At 42.5% G+C, this 15,169-nt stretch overlaps 1 protein-coding gene across 1 annotated transcript in view; it reads right to left on the bottom strand.

The window, feature by feature from the left end:
- The window catches only part of angpt1 (angiopoietin 1), a 63,391-nt gene that overhangs the window by 14,967 nt on the left and 33,255 nt on the right, over nucleotides 1-15,169 (bottom strand). Inside the window, exons 5-7 of the mRNA XM_030413076.1 lie at nucleotides 13,147-13,274; nucleotides 11,215-11,316; nucleotides 7,184-7,350 (exon numbers count right to left, since the gene is read on the bottom strand). Of these exons, the coding sequence (XP_030268936.1) occupies nucleotides 7,184-7,350; nucleotides 11,215-11,316; nucleotides 13,147-13,274 (397 nt within the window). The remainder of the gene's footprint in view (nucleotides 1-7,183; nucleotides 7,351-11,214; nucleotides 11,317-13,146; nucleotides 13,275-15,169) is intronic.

The raw sequence follows: 15,169 nt of genomic DNA, 5'->3' as shown, positions 1-15,169 counted from the left end.
GACATCCAACACATGAAAAAGTTTTTTTTATTTCACTGAAATCTTCAAAAACATACTGGTTTGCACTTGATTAATGGAAGTTTCCCTTGTCATTAGAATATGTCTCCAGTACATCATCATCATTCATCCAACAATCTGCACAAGGATTTTCACCAGGCGCCAGAGCTTCGGCTGGCAACGTTTTCAGTTTGTTTTGTTGTCTGTGTGTGTGTGTCATCACGGCTGAAATTTCGTCCTGAAAACCCATCTTTTGTGGTGGGAACTCACACAGAAAGCGAGTTGGAGTAAACACCGAGCTGTTTACATGTCGTTCTGTGGGCAGATTCTTGCCAGGGCAGTAAAGTCACGACCGTGATACAGTCGTGAAACTTTACAGGTGTGTCGTTAGGATCAAAACGAGGGCTAAGTGGCTAAATGGTGACGGTTGGTGCAACTAGGGAGGTAGGAAGTAGGAAAAGGGGACACTTTATGGCCCCCGGCACACATTTGTATTAGGTTGCAGATCACTGTAATCCAGTTCTAATCATTGAGATCAACATAAAGCCTTGGTTTGGTGTGATCCCACCATGAACAGCTTGATTGGTGTCATGCTGGACTGATCCTTTCACAAGATGCTCGCTAGTCAAAATGTTGTGCTTTTCTACTCTCTTCTGTTACCGCCCCGCGTCCTGCAACAACACTAACATTCATTTCAGGGCAAACTCGACTCATGAATCAACTATGAACATTATTTAGGAGCACAGTTATGCTAAGTGCCACTTTATTGTTCCAACCCCTCTGCGAGTCCATCATTAAAACGTGATTACGTACATTTATTCTACAGCTCTGAAGTAAACCCACTGGAGGCCTTGCCAACATTCGGTTTACTCGTTATGTTCACCTTTCTGCGCTTTTAGAAACAATAATTGTCTTTTCTGTTATTGGCAAACACATCTGTGTGCAGAACAATGTTATTTCATACTTCATTCTTATCAATTAGCCATAAAGAAATCATGCTGCTCTGTTTCCTTCTTTCTTAACGCACCACTTTAAGGTTTGTAACTGGGAAAAAAAAACAATATTCAATATGCACCACTACATCATTGTATACTTCAAACTTTGGTCTCTGCTGGCTGACAGACATAATAATCCTCAGTATTTATTTATTTAAAAAAAAAAAAAAAAGAGCCTGTGTCAAAAAATCGGCATCATGGAAAGAAATGTTAAGAGAGCCACCTATAAATCAAAAAAAAAAACTTCTTAGCAACCAGACCATTCTCATGCAGCCCGTGTTTATCTGCCGTGACACTGTTTATCTAAGCTGGCATTGTGTATCATTTATTTCAGTTTGCGGGTTTGTCATTTTTGACGTTACGTAATTCTGTTTTGCGTAATGTCTATTTTTCTTCGTTCTTTGTCATAATTCCCCTCTGACTCACCTCTGCTTTACTTTTTGATTTTTTCTTTGATAATTAGCATTTTTGTGTGTCTCCTTTGCTTGTTCTCCCTCCTACAGGTTGACTGTTACTTTACCCCTCCCGTTGCCATCGATACGTAGACACAAAGCACATTAATTTTTTTTTTTTTTTACCCCCGCTAATGAACCTTCTTGATAAATGAGGGCGATTAGCTGGATGTGTTGATCCGACGACTATCGTTACAACAATATTTGCGGGTCATCAAATTGTGTTTTTTTTTTCATATTTTGCTTTCTGCAAACCCCGACGCTATATCATCGCAATCAAATTAGCTCTGATGATAGGGGGGACTTTCTACAGTTGTTTATAAAGACAGTAACCTCGGCAATTATGGTGACCCCACTCACAATGAAGGAGAAAAAAAAAAAAAAAACAGCTCATTTCACAATATTATTATGATGGTTGTGGTTTAGTGGGAACTTTGTTTCTCTGGTGAGCTCGACTGTACCCCTCACAGTGTTGTCCATAAGATTTGCTCATTTAACATAAAAAAAGAAAAAAAAAATGATGCTGGTGTCAGCTTACACTGTGCAGATGTAGATGATGATTTGATTTCTTCTTTTATTTGGTTTCTGTTGCAGTGATGCAGTCGTCCTGATCTGCCCCCCGCTCTCAAGTTTTATTATCTAAGAGCACATGTTCTGTATGCATCGTAGATATTTCCTGTTTTTAACTGCGTTGAGGAACAAAAGTTCAAGTCTTGGAGCCAGAGGTACATGAATAGGCTTTGGCAAGGTTTATATATCATTTCACAAATTAATCGAGGACCTGTTCGGCACATATATTCAGAAATGTGAGAAAAATCTGAACTTTACAAAGTCCAAGTTGAGTCGTTCAAATGTCCTGTATTGTCTTACCAACAGTCCAAATAACAAACATATTAAGTTTGTTGTCATAGAGGGAAAAACATTCAAATTTGAGAAGCTGGAACAACCTTAATAAACAACTTCAAGGATACATCCACCCTCTCATTATCCCACCTCTACTGGAATGGAAAGTTTTGTAGTCCACAAAACATTTCTGGAGACGTGATGTGAAAAAGCAACAGACAAAAAAAGACATAAAATGGCTCCGTACAGTTTGTCCAGCCCAAAAAGATGGGGTGCTTTCAAACCTGGAGTGAAGATTTTTGTCTTTTCTTATCAATTAAGGGATCTGAGCCACCGGAGACTTAGCTTATGTTTGAAGAGCTGCATGAAGCCATTCTATTATTTCTTTTCTCCCATTACTTTTTGCATGTCTTAAACACGTCCCCATCTATTTCAGCTGTTTTAGGAGAATGCTGCAATGCCGTTTTGCTGTGAAGCTCGAGAAATGTTGAACCGGCTTTGAATGCACGAGGGTGAGAGGATACGGAACGCATTTTCGTATTTTGGATGAACCTTTTTTCTTTAAAGAACTGGCCAGTGATCAGAACTATAGTGTTAGCTCTGATTTTTTTTTTGCTGAAAGCCTGAAAGCTCTTCAACTTAACAGTGTTTGACTGCATGAACTCAGCTGTGTTAACAAGCTGTAATCAGTTGTCACCTTATCATTTATGATTCATGGATGCAAACTCTCTACGGCAACGGTTGGCTTTCGTGAAAAAAAAAGGCCTTCGACACAGGCAGAAACTGTAATATACTAATGGTACTGACAGAGAGGAATGAAAAATGTTTCTGAGTTTTGCCAAATTGAGGGAAAACCGATGTTTATTGATGCTTTAATGGGTTTCCTGGAACTTTTGAGCACACACACCATTTAAATATCTGTTTTTGAGATGTAGGCCTTTTTTAAAATTCTCTCTCATTAAATATTACACGCGAATCAGATGACTGATTGACGCAAATGGCATAAATATGACATTGATTCCTTGTATATGATTTGATTTTCTAAAAGATTATGACCCTACGTTTCACGGAGGAATAATTGCACACCTCCCTCCCTCCCTGCAAGTTGAGTAATTCCCGCTTCACCGTATGCGGTGCTGTATGTATATGTACTAAAACCAAGGAGCTGGCAGCAAGACAAACATTTCCTGGCCGTTGTGCTCGATATTGTTCATGATAAATGGCGAGCCGTGCGCGTTGTTGGCCGTGCACTATTCAGTTATTCTACCTGGTTTTTCCAAGTGGTGCTTTTTCTGCTCCTGGCTTTGTTTGTGTGCTTTTTGTTCTGACAGCCTGTGCATGAAACGCAGAGAGAGAGAGAGACTGTACCATATGAGGTCTTGATAAATGTTTGTCTGACTCACACTGACGCAGGACTGTATTCCAGTAAACCACCGCGGAAGACAGAAAATAAACCCAAACCGACTCGAAAGACGGACCATATCGCTTACAGCTATCTCTCTGGTTTCACAGCAATAAATGCCATTTGGACGACTTGTCACAGATTGTTTGACATTTAAAAGCAGAGAGGTGCCAAAGCAGAAACAACATGAGTATGTGGCAGCGGTGGTTTTGTTTGTGGGCCAGGCCATCTGGTTTGTTTTGGCCCGCGTTTCAGAGGAGCGACGTGTGATTATCATACCGCAACTATTTTTTTTTTTTAGATAGAACAGATCTATTTATGGAGATCAGCGTGTTGATACGACTCCTAAACAGTATGAGCCGGCTTCCAACACAGCCTGGAACAGTCGGGGGGGTGTCCTTTGCCATGCCTCAGTGGGACAAAAACAAAATTATCGTTTCTCTAATACAAAAGGGACAAAAGTTCAAGCAGGGGGCGTTGAAAATAAAGCGTAAAAGGGTGATATAAAAGTGTATGTAAGTATGTGATAGTGTGTGTGTTGAGAACAAAAGCTAATTAAAGATCTGGATGGTGTTTTCTTGAAGATATAATATGTTGGAATTCTGGATCGAACAGCGACTTGTGTACTTACATCATCCCGATGTTTCCAACAGTGATTAAACCCGGAGAAATCCGCAAGTTTGTCCAGGCTAACGGTACGTTTCATGTGGTCGTCGTCGACCTTTTCCGGGATAGGGGAAGTCAGAATTCGAGACAAAACTTAACGCCAATAAAATTGAAAAACATTACCTCATCTGTGAACATCTGTGCCTGGGTCACATCAGACAGATTTACCTCAGCAATGGTGGCTGTTTAATGGTAGCGCAGCGGGTTTGATGGCAGGAACTTTTGTGTTTATTCTGTGTTACTCACGCAGTGTTTATCTGCCCCACACAGCCAGTTGACTTTACTGTGTGCTAGACGTGAGATAACGTTCATGAGCAATGGCGCACAAGGAGGGTGTGTGCGTCAAAGGAAAAAGGCAGAAAAGCCTGAACACGAGGGTCAACTCCCCGGATTTGCTGCTGCAGTCAGGTTAATAAACTGGAGTGAATCAGAAACAGCGAGTCTTCCCCCCCACTCTACTCGGCCCTCCATGCAACCCCCAGCAAACATCTCTTGGTTTGATCTCCAGAACTACAAATGTACAGGCCTGTGCATTCAAACCACAGTCATTAACAGAGACGTAAGGTAACCAGAGTTTCTCTCAGTCCTCAAATTGCCGTCACACAAAACTTCAACTTTGTGTCAAATTCAAAACAGAAAACAATGTGATCCTTTCTGCTTGATTGAAATCCATTTTTCCATTCCCCCAGAGTAAACTCCAGAGCCAACTCCAGGTACAAACTGCTCAAGACGTAAACCTCTTAAAAGTAGAACCCCTGTCATCGCGGGACAACTCTGAAGATTAGATATGGCAACCAGCCTAACGGCCCCCCGCTGCGGGGAAACACTCGAATCTTGTAATCTCTTCTAGAGCTTCCAAGGAATAGAATGGTTGAGTTAAAGGCATTTTAAGTCACAGAATCCCGCTCCTTGTTTCGTCTTTCAAAGCTGAACCGAAGACATTTCGCAACCAAAGGGACCTCTTATCAGAGAGAACCAGCCATCCAGTGAAAACTGCAGAATTGGAGATGTCAGACCTTCTCTTCTAAAGCCAGCGATTGCTTGGAAGTCGGTGGAATTTGCAGTAGTTTTCCACATCTGAGAGGGCCAAGCATCTGCCATAGTTTGAGGCCTGTTATCATTAACCCCCTCAAAAGAAAACAGAAACCTTTCGCCCCCACATCACACAAGGACAAAATGTCGATCAGAGTGAGGGTCTGTAATAAGAAAGACGATGACAAGCGATACATTTAGTTTGGAAGGAATTTGCAATGAGAAAAACTTCACCATAGACTTACATAACGGGATCGACTTGATTGAGGCGTCTGGAGGGCTAATAGATATTGGCCATACCTCGCCATTATCTTGACACTTTGGAACATTTTGTCTTTCTATTGAGGGCTGATTTCCTTATATAATTTATTTCCTCCTTCCCTTCCTTCCATTAGTGACACATGTTAAACACACAGTTTCACAATCTTCTATAGAGCGATAAAGGCAAGAAAAAAAAAAAAGACTTGTCTAGACGGGAGGCATTTCAGTCACGTTTCCAGTCGTCCATCTCACACACGTGTGATAGTACAAATACGCTTGTAAAATAATAATTACAGCTGTCTACATAGGGAGCAAGCCCCCGCTATCGGTGTGTAACCAGAACCTGACACATACTTTTACGTGTCATGTCTATTTTCCTCTGTTTTGCACGGATCAACAATTATAGTGTTGTGCTCTGAGCCAGAACACGAGCTCCACGTAATACAGTTTGAATGCATCCTGTGGAGACACTGGAAGCTTCTGTTGCTTAACTCTACACAGGCTGTGAAAACCTTGTGTGAGAATCTACAGCTACGCTAGCAGCTCTGTGGCTAAAGCACATTGAGCAAAACGCTTAAGAAACAGCAATGCTAATGTGGTCACCATGACAAAAAAAAAAGAAATGAAATGGCTCTGTACAACTCATCTGGTGTGATCCAGTGAAAACCCAGACTGATTTTAAAGCACCATATTTGCACCCTTTAAAAGCCACATCTTCACTGTAGCCACTAAGCTAAAAGCATCAGCGCACACCCTTTTGGAAATGGGTGTACAACTCGACTGTGTGTTGTGGTCTTCTGAAATCAAGTTGGCATCTCAGGACTTCCGGAGACTTGGATTATGCCAGACGCCTGGAGCCGTTTCACATTTTTCTGGATTGTTTTCTAAGTTTTTTGTTTGTCTGTTGTCTTTTTAACGATTGACCACCTGCTTCTGTTCTATAGGAGATAGCCACCGTTTTGCTGTGAAGCGCCAAAGAATGTTCGATGGACTGAATTTTCATTGTTTGGCAAACGTTCTCCTTTGAGGAAACTTGAGAAGGCTACCTTTCTTTGCCAAGTTCCTGTCAAACTTTAACAGAGGAGCAACAGAAAACATTATGACTGGGAACATCACGAGCTGGCACGGTTTGTGCACCCAACCTGGCCACAGTCTGATACGCTGCTGCCATCTGGCAAGAGATGGTGCCGTGCCACCAGACTATGGAGACGCTGGAAACCTGAATCTTGCATGACACCCAATGTCATACTAAAGGTTAACAGCTCACCAAAGTTCCTGAAGGGGACATGAATGTTTGTACCAAATGTCACGGCATATTTATCTGACCAGGTCCAAGTTTGCCATCGATGCAGTGCTGCTAGCGTGTCTAAAAAATGATTGGTTCAATCATTTGCAGCTTCATTCCTTTATTCACATTTCAGCCTGACGTCTGCGTCACTTTAACATGTGGTGCAAAATATGAGACTGCAGTTCAAAAATTCCTTGGCCTGAAAAAAACAATTATCACCCTCTTTTGTCCAAACGAGCGGTGTTACCTGTAGTTTTGTTTCTCACTGCCGATTTGGAAGCGGTCGTAAAGTGAGAAAGCCTGGTGTCCGTCCCAGTCCGTCAGCTCGACGCGGAGGGCGTACTGCCGCTGGCTGGTCAACTGGTAGACGTACTCGTTCCCCAACCAGTGCTCCGCCGTCACGCTCCCAAAGCCCTAAAGCGAAGAAATGAAAACAGTGTAATCAGTGCGGAAATAGCCTTGATAATCCTTTTTTTTTTTGTAAATCATAGACAAAGAGATTGTTCATGGCTCTGTCCTCTCTTTTCCGAGAATGATAAAATCTTAACACCAGAGGATTTGTGGAATGGACGGGAAGTAATTTTTCTCATTTATTCATTGATGTATTTTTGTCAATCAGAAGAAAGATCAGAACACACGGTTCCTTAAAAAATTAATAATGCATCTGTTGTCATCTGTCCAGCATTTAAAGCATCTCCAGCGTTCCTTCTCATTTCTTCTGATGTCGCCTAAAAAAGCCACGCTCATTACTTCAGTCGTATATTAATGACCTGTACTTTATGCAGTTTCTTAAGCGTACATTTAGCTTGATCCTGCGCATGTAAAGGCTTACCTACCTAAAGCGCCTAAATTGGTACCAGCTGAAATAGACGCACACCTTTTTCCATTTCAGTCTTCCACTCGAGTCACACATGTTAAAGTCATTATTAAAAGACTCCAGAACATATACGGACGCTCCTTCAAACAACTGCAAAAAGTCGCATTTGATCTGAGTGGCTCCCGGTCACAGGCAAAGTGCTTCTGACAGCGGCGAGAGCTGTAGATAGCGGAGGGGGAATATCTCAGAGCGGGGATGACATTACAGCTCTGACAGGATAGTCTGGACCGCTCCATTAAAGATTGGGAAAGGGGCAGGGGGGGAAGCAAAGTCAGGGAGAAGTCTGTGTTTGTGCTAAGCGTGTGTGGTGATGAGAAATGGGAAGGGGGGAAAGTAAATATGGGGCATTCCTCGTGCCTTAGGCATGTCCTGCCGAGTGGGTGGAAGAGAAAGTGACTGAGGCCCATTACTGCTTCTTTTCTCTCTCTCTCTCTCTCTCTCTCTCTCTGTCTCTCTTTCTCTCTTTCTCTCACTCTCTCTCTCTCCTTCTCTACATTTGATCTCCTGATGAGATGTTCCCCTCCGACTGGCTTTCAGCTTGATCCAACGCCTCCTACTGTGACTGCGGGTTTATCTCAAGAACTCTGGCCCGGAGGAAAAAGAATTGGACTGGAGCTCTGTTGACAGCTTTCTCTTGTGCAGTTCCGGTGCCTCCCGATTCCTTCACACGCAAACCCGATCTACATCACTCAGATCAGAAAAAGATGAGGCGATTGTTAGTCATATTGTTGGACCGAGGGCTCGGTTTGCATTTCAGTTACACTTACGCTGAAACCACTTTCGTTGGCAGAAAAAAAAGTAATTGGAAATGTCGAGCGGTGTTCATGTCAGGAGCTGTTGTATATTAAGACGAGTGTCCGATACAACGATGGTTCCCAACCTCTGACTCACAACCGTATCGGATGAACTGATGGGTATCTTCCATCAGCAACAGCATTCGTATTCTTATGAATGGATTGCAAACGGACAGTTATTCAACAACGCTAATTCGGCAACAGTCACAACAGTTACAGTAATCGTTTCATACACTTGAAAGGTAAGGTTGTTCAAGTCTGCGTTCATAGGCAGGGTTTTCCTATCTGACGTGGCACTTTTGTATTATCGGCCGTCACATTTGTTTAAATCGCTGACAAAACCGCAAAACGCTTTTCCACTAACGTCGTTCCTTTAATCAAATCTTTGTAACTTAACCCTACTTTTTAAGCGCCGGCACTCGACAGATCATCTTAGGAAACAGGAAATCGAGCGAAGCTGCATGTTCGACAAACACTCACTCCTGATCCAGCAGCATCTAATTACTCTCTTCCAGCCAGTGTTGGAAATAATAGGACGGTTAGCTCATCTCCGAGCCCTCGAGCTGAACCACAGGGCTTTGGCTTTTGCGATCAGTAATACGGAACCGTTTGAATGACACAAAACCAACGCTAGTTTCAAGTTCGTGCCCTTTTGTCCTTTTCTGTCTCGTCTGTTTGTCAATCATTTTAGCTAAATATTCCAACTGTTATCACTTTAAGCTAACTTTGTCAACTAATATTACTTCTAGCTAACAAGTGTTATCATTTCTTTTAGCTAACGATTTTTACGCAATAGCTTACTTAGAGCTAACTATAACTAAACGTTAGCCATTACTTATAGCCAACTATTTCAACTGTTATCCATTACATTAAGCTAACTTTTAAAACTTTTAGCCATTACTTTGAGCTAACAATCTGTATGCATTAGCTTACTTTGAGCTAACAATCTGTATGTATTAGCTTACTTTGAGCTAACTATTCCAACTTTTATTTCTTACTTTAAGTATTTCAACTTTGATCCAATAGCAAATTATTTTTATAATCCTTAGAGGTAACAGATGCTGTAAAGCTGTAATCTATCACCTTCAGCTTACTTACTGCTATCCATTACTTTAAGCTAACTATTTAAACTGTTTGTTTACACTTTGCGCTAACAATTTCCACGGCGCAGTGATGGGAAGCTGTCTTCACATACTGATAAGATTAACGAGAAAGTTGTTGAATATCATTTTCAAGGTCTCCTGTGATGTGTGGTCCACCGGTAATGTAATTACAAACACAAGACAGTCTTAAGATCACATTTTAATGTGTGCGCTAGATCCCCGTTGCCGAGATTCTCTCCACGGTTTTGCAACGAAACTTCATCTCAGCTTTGACTGAAAGATTTACAAATCCTCCAGGAGCATTAAATGGGAGCTCACGAGGCTACAGAGACCGAGAACGACAAAATTAATAACACAATAAAACGCCATTCATCACCTCTAGTCTCTTCAAGGAGAATAGCGGTAATACTAAGCTGTTAGATCGGCGCTGTTAATGTCAGCCAAGGTCCATTAGTGTGCCCTCATGTACTGTAATGCACTCCATGCTCTCTGTAACACCTGTTCAAAGCTGGACGGCTTCCATATCTGTCTCACTGGTACTTACAGTGCTTTTCAGTTCACGCACTATCATTATTTTTATTTTTCTCCTTTGTCCTCTGCGCTCTCTTTTTATCATTCACACATTTCACCAGCGCTCACTCCCAGTTATGTGCTTTCATTTTATTTAACTTCTGAGTTTTTTCAAGATTCTCTCTCATCAACCGGTAAATTGTACAACAAAGGGCAGCCCGAGAGAGTGGAAATAATTAAACTGGAAACAGAAAGCAGATTGAACGAACACCGTCAGCTTGACAATAAACCGACTGCTTATGAAAGTTATACACAGGTGAATTACACAGCAAACACAAGCAGTGCAAACGTCCAACAACAATAAATCCAATTTACCGTCTAAACACAGCTCAGGTTTGAATATGTTAACACTCCCAATGCAAATATGCATAGATTTCCACCTTGATGACAAACAGATGAAACAGCTGGCATGTCACAGACGGAGACTAAACAAGTTTATGTTTTTACATTTAGGTTAGAATTTCCTGCTGGAAAGGAGGAAGAACAACAGCACGCCTCCGAAGCCTCGGCTGAGGAGCCGGAGGAGAGCAGCGAGTCTCACACACTCGAGACAATATTGCGATTTTTTTTTTATTAAAACGACGGAGGAGCTTTTTCGCTGAGGAGGAATGATATCTTGCTGAAGCGTTCCAAATGGTCTTGGATCATTCGATCTGGCCTCTTAGCTTTCAGCGTGTTCAATTGAGGCCAAAACACACACTCCATTTGTCATCATCCCTCTGCGGAAGTGTGCTTTTGGAACAGGATGTTTTGCTCATCGCACTGTTTCGTAATTTATGCTTAATGGATACGAATGTGTGTTTCCTCCCTTTCTGTCTGCGCCTTGACTCACTGTCTTGAGGACCACCATTGTCATCTTTCTTTTAATGGATATGGATGTGTGTCTGTATGTAGGGCAAGTGGCCCTGTGCACGCATTCGTATTCGTATCTCACCGTCTTGTACTCCTTCCACGTCCTCTGGAAGTCCACGCTGCCGTCCTCTCGGCGCTGGATCACCGTCCATCCGCCGCCGGCTGTTTCCATGTTGCAATACACCTACACAGTTGAAAAAGAGGGTGGGAAAACACATGTATTAAGGTAATGGAACACTAATAGCACCCATAGGTCTTTGGTCAGGATTCAAAAGATTTAGTTCAACTGGAAAACGAAGCTTCGAACATTCAGTGGGACTCTCAGCGGCATTAACAAAACAATGAAGGGTCAATGATTTGGTTTCAGACACTCCCTTTTCCCAGCTTTCGTGATGAATCATCTCTGGGAATGCGACGTATCTGTGTCCTCCTCAGACTCAATCAGCGTCCCGCTTATCCCTCACCAGCTCCCCAGAGATGTTCCTCATCAGACGGCCTCGATCCTGCAGGATCAAAGTGGAGGTCCTGGGTGTAATGTGGCCCCTTAACCTTGGACCTCAGCGTGTGTAAGCTGATAATGCGAGGCTGGTGCTCTATCTGCAGTGTTGCTCTTTGTTTTGAGGAGGAGACCCCGGGGTGGTGTGGAGAAGGTCTCGCACCTCAGCCGGCCCACGCAGCTGAACACACATGAACGCGGCCTGGGTACAATTAAGGAAGTACCCCTTGACAGAATCATTTTCCCCCTAGACCAGCTCATCATTCATGCTGGACATGCACAAGCGCACACATGTACAAGCGCAACTGACTTTTAAAGCTGATAGGATATTAAAATTCCCTTTCGGCAGTATAATCTGTACAGTACACCGTGTTTTTCTGGCAACAACTGGCGATGTCGTTATTTGTATGTCTATTCTTGAACAATCTGTGTGCGCAGGCTCCAAGAGTAGTTTAACAAGCGTAGTTGACCAGCTGAGGGGTTTGGTTGCCTTGTCCTGTTTTTCACTTGAGGTAACCCTAAGCTACTTCCTGATTCCATGTTGGTTAATGTTGCGATTTAAATCGTGGGGAAACCCGAGGAGGGTTGAGAAAAAGATGTCCCATGAATGTAAAATGGCTTACACTCGCTAAACCTGCTGTCTTTGAGCTTCCGATGACTCAGCCAAGCCATTTTTCTATTTTATGTTGTGACATGTTGGTTCGGTCGAGGCACAAAAAACAACTCGGTTGGGGTTAAGGAAAATATCATGTTTTGCTTTGGTTGCCAGGAACATGGCTAGAGATGTCTAGACCTCTTGTTAGAAATATTTGTTTTTCGTCCCCACAAACACGCCTGAAAATTGTTCGGAGGTCGCTTAAAAATGTATACAGTGGTTTCACCCTTACCTATGCTGATAACACAAAAATATCCAAACTAACTGGCTTCCACTCGGAAAGGGAGACCTTGTGAGCTATGCTAACTAGCTTTCACTTCCTGAGTGGAGTTTAAACTTATCTCAACATTTCGTCCTCTGAAGCGCTGAATGAGTATTCAGAGGTATGACTTCACAAAATCCTCTTTTAAAAAATGGAAAAAAATATGCAAATGTTACTGTTATAGTTTCCTTAGCCCAGCACCAAGGGTGAGTTTGAGAGGCAGTTATCATCACACATTAACCTTCTGCTAACCTCCAATCTTATTAAAATCATCACTGCCATTAATCAGGAGCATTTAAGCATAGCATTTAGGAACACACACACACACAATTGTCACCATCCTGATCAGCTCAGCATCCAGTTTCACACTTCACCCCTCGCAAAGCTGCCAAGAGTATTTTCAGCTCTCAATATTCCTGCAGCAGCTAGCACCCATCATTCACACTCATCAGTCCAGCGGTGGCTCGGGGTCTTTATTTCGCACACTCAGAAAAAAGCCTGTAAACCCTTTTATAATATAAGAGCGGCCTAGAGGTGATGAAAAGGCAGCTATATTCACATTACAGTGAAGTGCTGGCTGTAAGATATTGCGGCTTCTTACCTTTTTAGTCTCCTGAGGGTTGATCTGGATGGTGTAGACGCCGTTCTTATGGATGCCGGCCTGGTAGAGGTCGGCGCAGTCGCGGAACTTCTTCTCTTCGTCCATGACCTTTGTGCTATTAGGCACAACTGTGGGAATAGAAGACATAGTGGAAACTTGTGTGTAACAATCAAACACAGGTTAAAGCTACTTGCAGCTCTGGAATATAATACAAGTTGTGATCATCAATTCTTGTAAGAAGTGGAACATTTTGCCCCAAATGCAATCTCGGAACTCATCGGTTATCGTTAAGTTCTCTCTAAATCCATTGGTCTAGTTCCAAGTTGCTAATTGCACTTTTAACAATAGCAGAATAAAAGTCTTGGAGTGGATATCAATCCATGTGTTATCTCCACCGGCTACTAGCCCCCAAGAAATATGTCATAGGCTAAATTCCGATCAGTTGATAGCTCTTACGTAAAAGGAGTAGTTTGGCATTTTGGGAAGTGTGCTTTTTCACTTTCTTGCTAAGTGTAAGATAAGAAGATAAATACCACTCTTATGTGTATAAGTTAAGTTTAAAACTGAGGCGAGGGGGTTATTAGCTTAGGTTAGCTTAGCAGAAAGACTGGAAGTAGGGTGAAACAGCTCGTTTGGCTGCCTCCAGAGTCTGAAAAATATGACCTTCAATACCTCTAAAGCTCACAAATGTACACGTTTTATCTAATTTGTTTCAGAATCGACAAGTTGCGGTTTTTCCTAAATGTTCAAACAGTTGATGACAAGTTTCCATGCAGTTTCTTTCTTCCTTTCTTTTTTTTGTACAGGATTCAGCTAGTTGTTTCCCCCCCCCCCCCCCCCCCCCCCAACTTCCAGTCGTTTATGCTAAGCTAATAACTTTCCGCCTCAATTGAAGCTCATTAGCACACAGTGATGAGAGTGGCCTCTATATTTTATCTAACCCCCTCTTGTACAAAAATATCAAACATGACAATGCTGGTGAAAATAAATGTAGTGTGTGTGTGTGTGTGGGTGTTGCTATCTGCATCATATCAGTCTTTTCATATTCTAAGGTACCCAAGTCCAAAAGAAAAACGTTTTAAACAGCCCACACCACATTTTGTTGCCACAGCTGTCCGTCAGAAACATGAGAGGCACAAATCTGGACTCTGACTGATGGGATGCCGGAGATCAGGTGTTGATGAACGAAGGGACCAAATAAACACCTGATACATACAAATAAGTCGGTGCTTTTTAAGAATTGTTACCCTTTAAACAACCTCTCGTGTCAGACAAGTATGGACTTCGTCAGTTCCATAACGTTTTACGAAATCATAAATTGCAAACAAACCCTCAACGGGTCAATTTATCATATTTTGGGTCCGTGCATCTCAGAGGAGGAAATATGAAAGGGGTCCGAGGCAGAAGCTGATTGGTGAGGTCTCGCTGTGAGTATCTTGTAACGGCCAGATAAAATCCGAGGGCGACCAACTTATCAGCGAGAGAAAAGTAGTTCATCGCCTGGATGATCTCCAAACGCCGAGAGAAAGGCCGTAGACTCTTGACGGACCAGCTGCATCCATTTCCATCTGTGGATAATTATGGCGGCACTATTTTGAAACCAAGCAAGGGGCTAAGGACAAAATACTACAAGCTATAAATTTCAAGTTCCTGTTATAACAAGTGGTTTATATTTACCTTCCAAGCCCTTGTTATATTGATGGAAATTCCTTCCGTTTTCCTTTTTTTTCCCCCTCTCTCTCTCTCCGCTTTCTTCCTCCCCTTTTCTCCTCCCATCTCAGTTTTCACACCATTGTTTTTTTTATTGTCGGGACTGTTGAGTCAAAGAAGATGTCAGGGAAAAAGTGAAACGTGTCAGCGATCTTTAGCCTCCGCTTTGATCCCGCCCTAACTTTTCCCCCCCGGTGGAAGCAGGCTGCTTATTTGGGTGCGCTATCGGAGCGTTTTGACAAAAGTATTGAGTGTCAGTGACAAGGATCTCCTGCTGTGACAGGTTGACAGAGCGGGCCCTCGCACTCCGGAC

Source organism: Sparus aurata, chromosome 3 (genome assembly GCF_900880675.1).
Source record: "Sparus aurata chromosome 3, fSpaAur1.1, whole genome shotgun sequence".
NCBI lineage: Eukaryota > Metazoa > Chordata > Actinopteri > Spariformes > Sparidae > Sparus > Sparus aurata.
The sequence above is the reverse complement of the archived record's forward strand: the minus strand, read 5'-3'. Positions and strand labels throughout refer to the sequence as shown.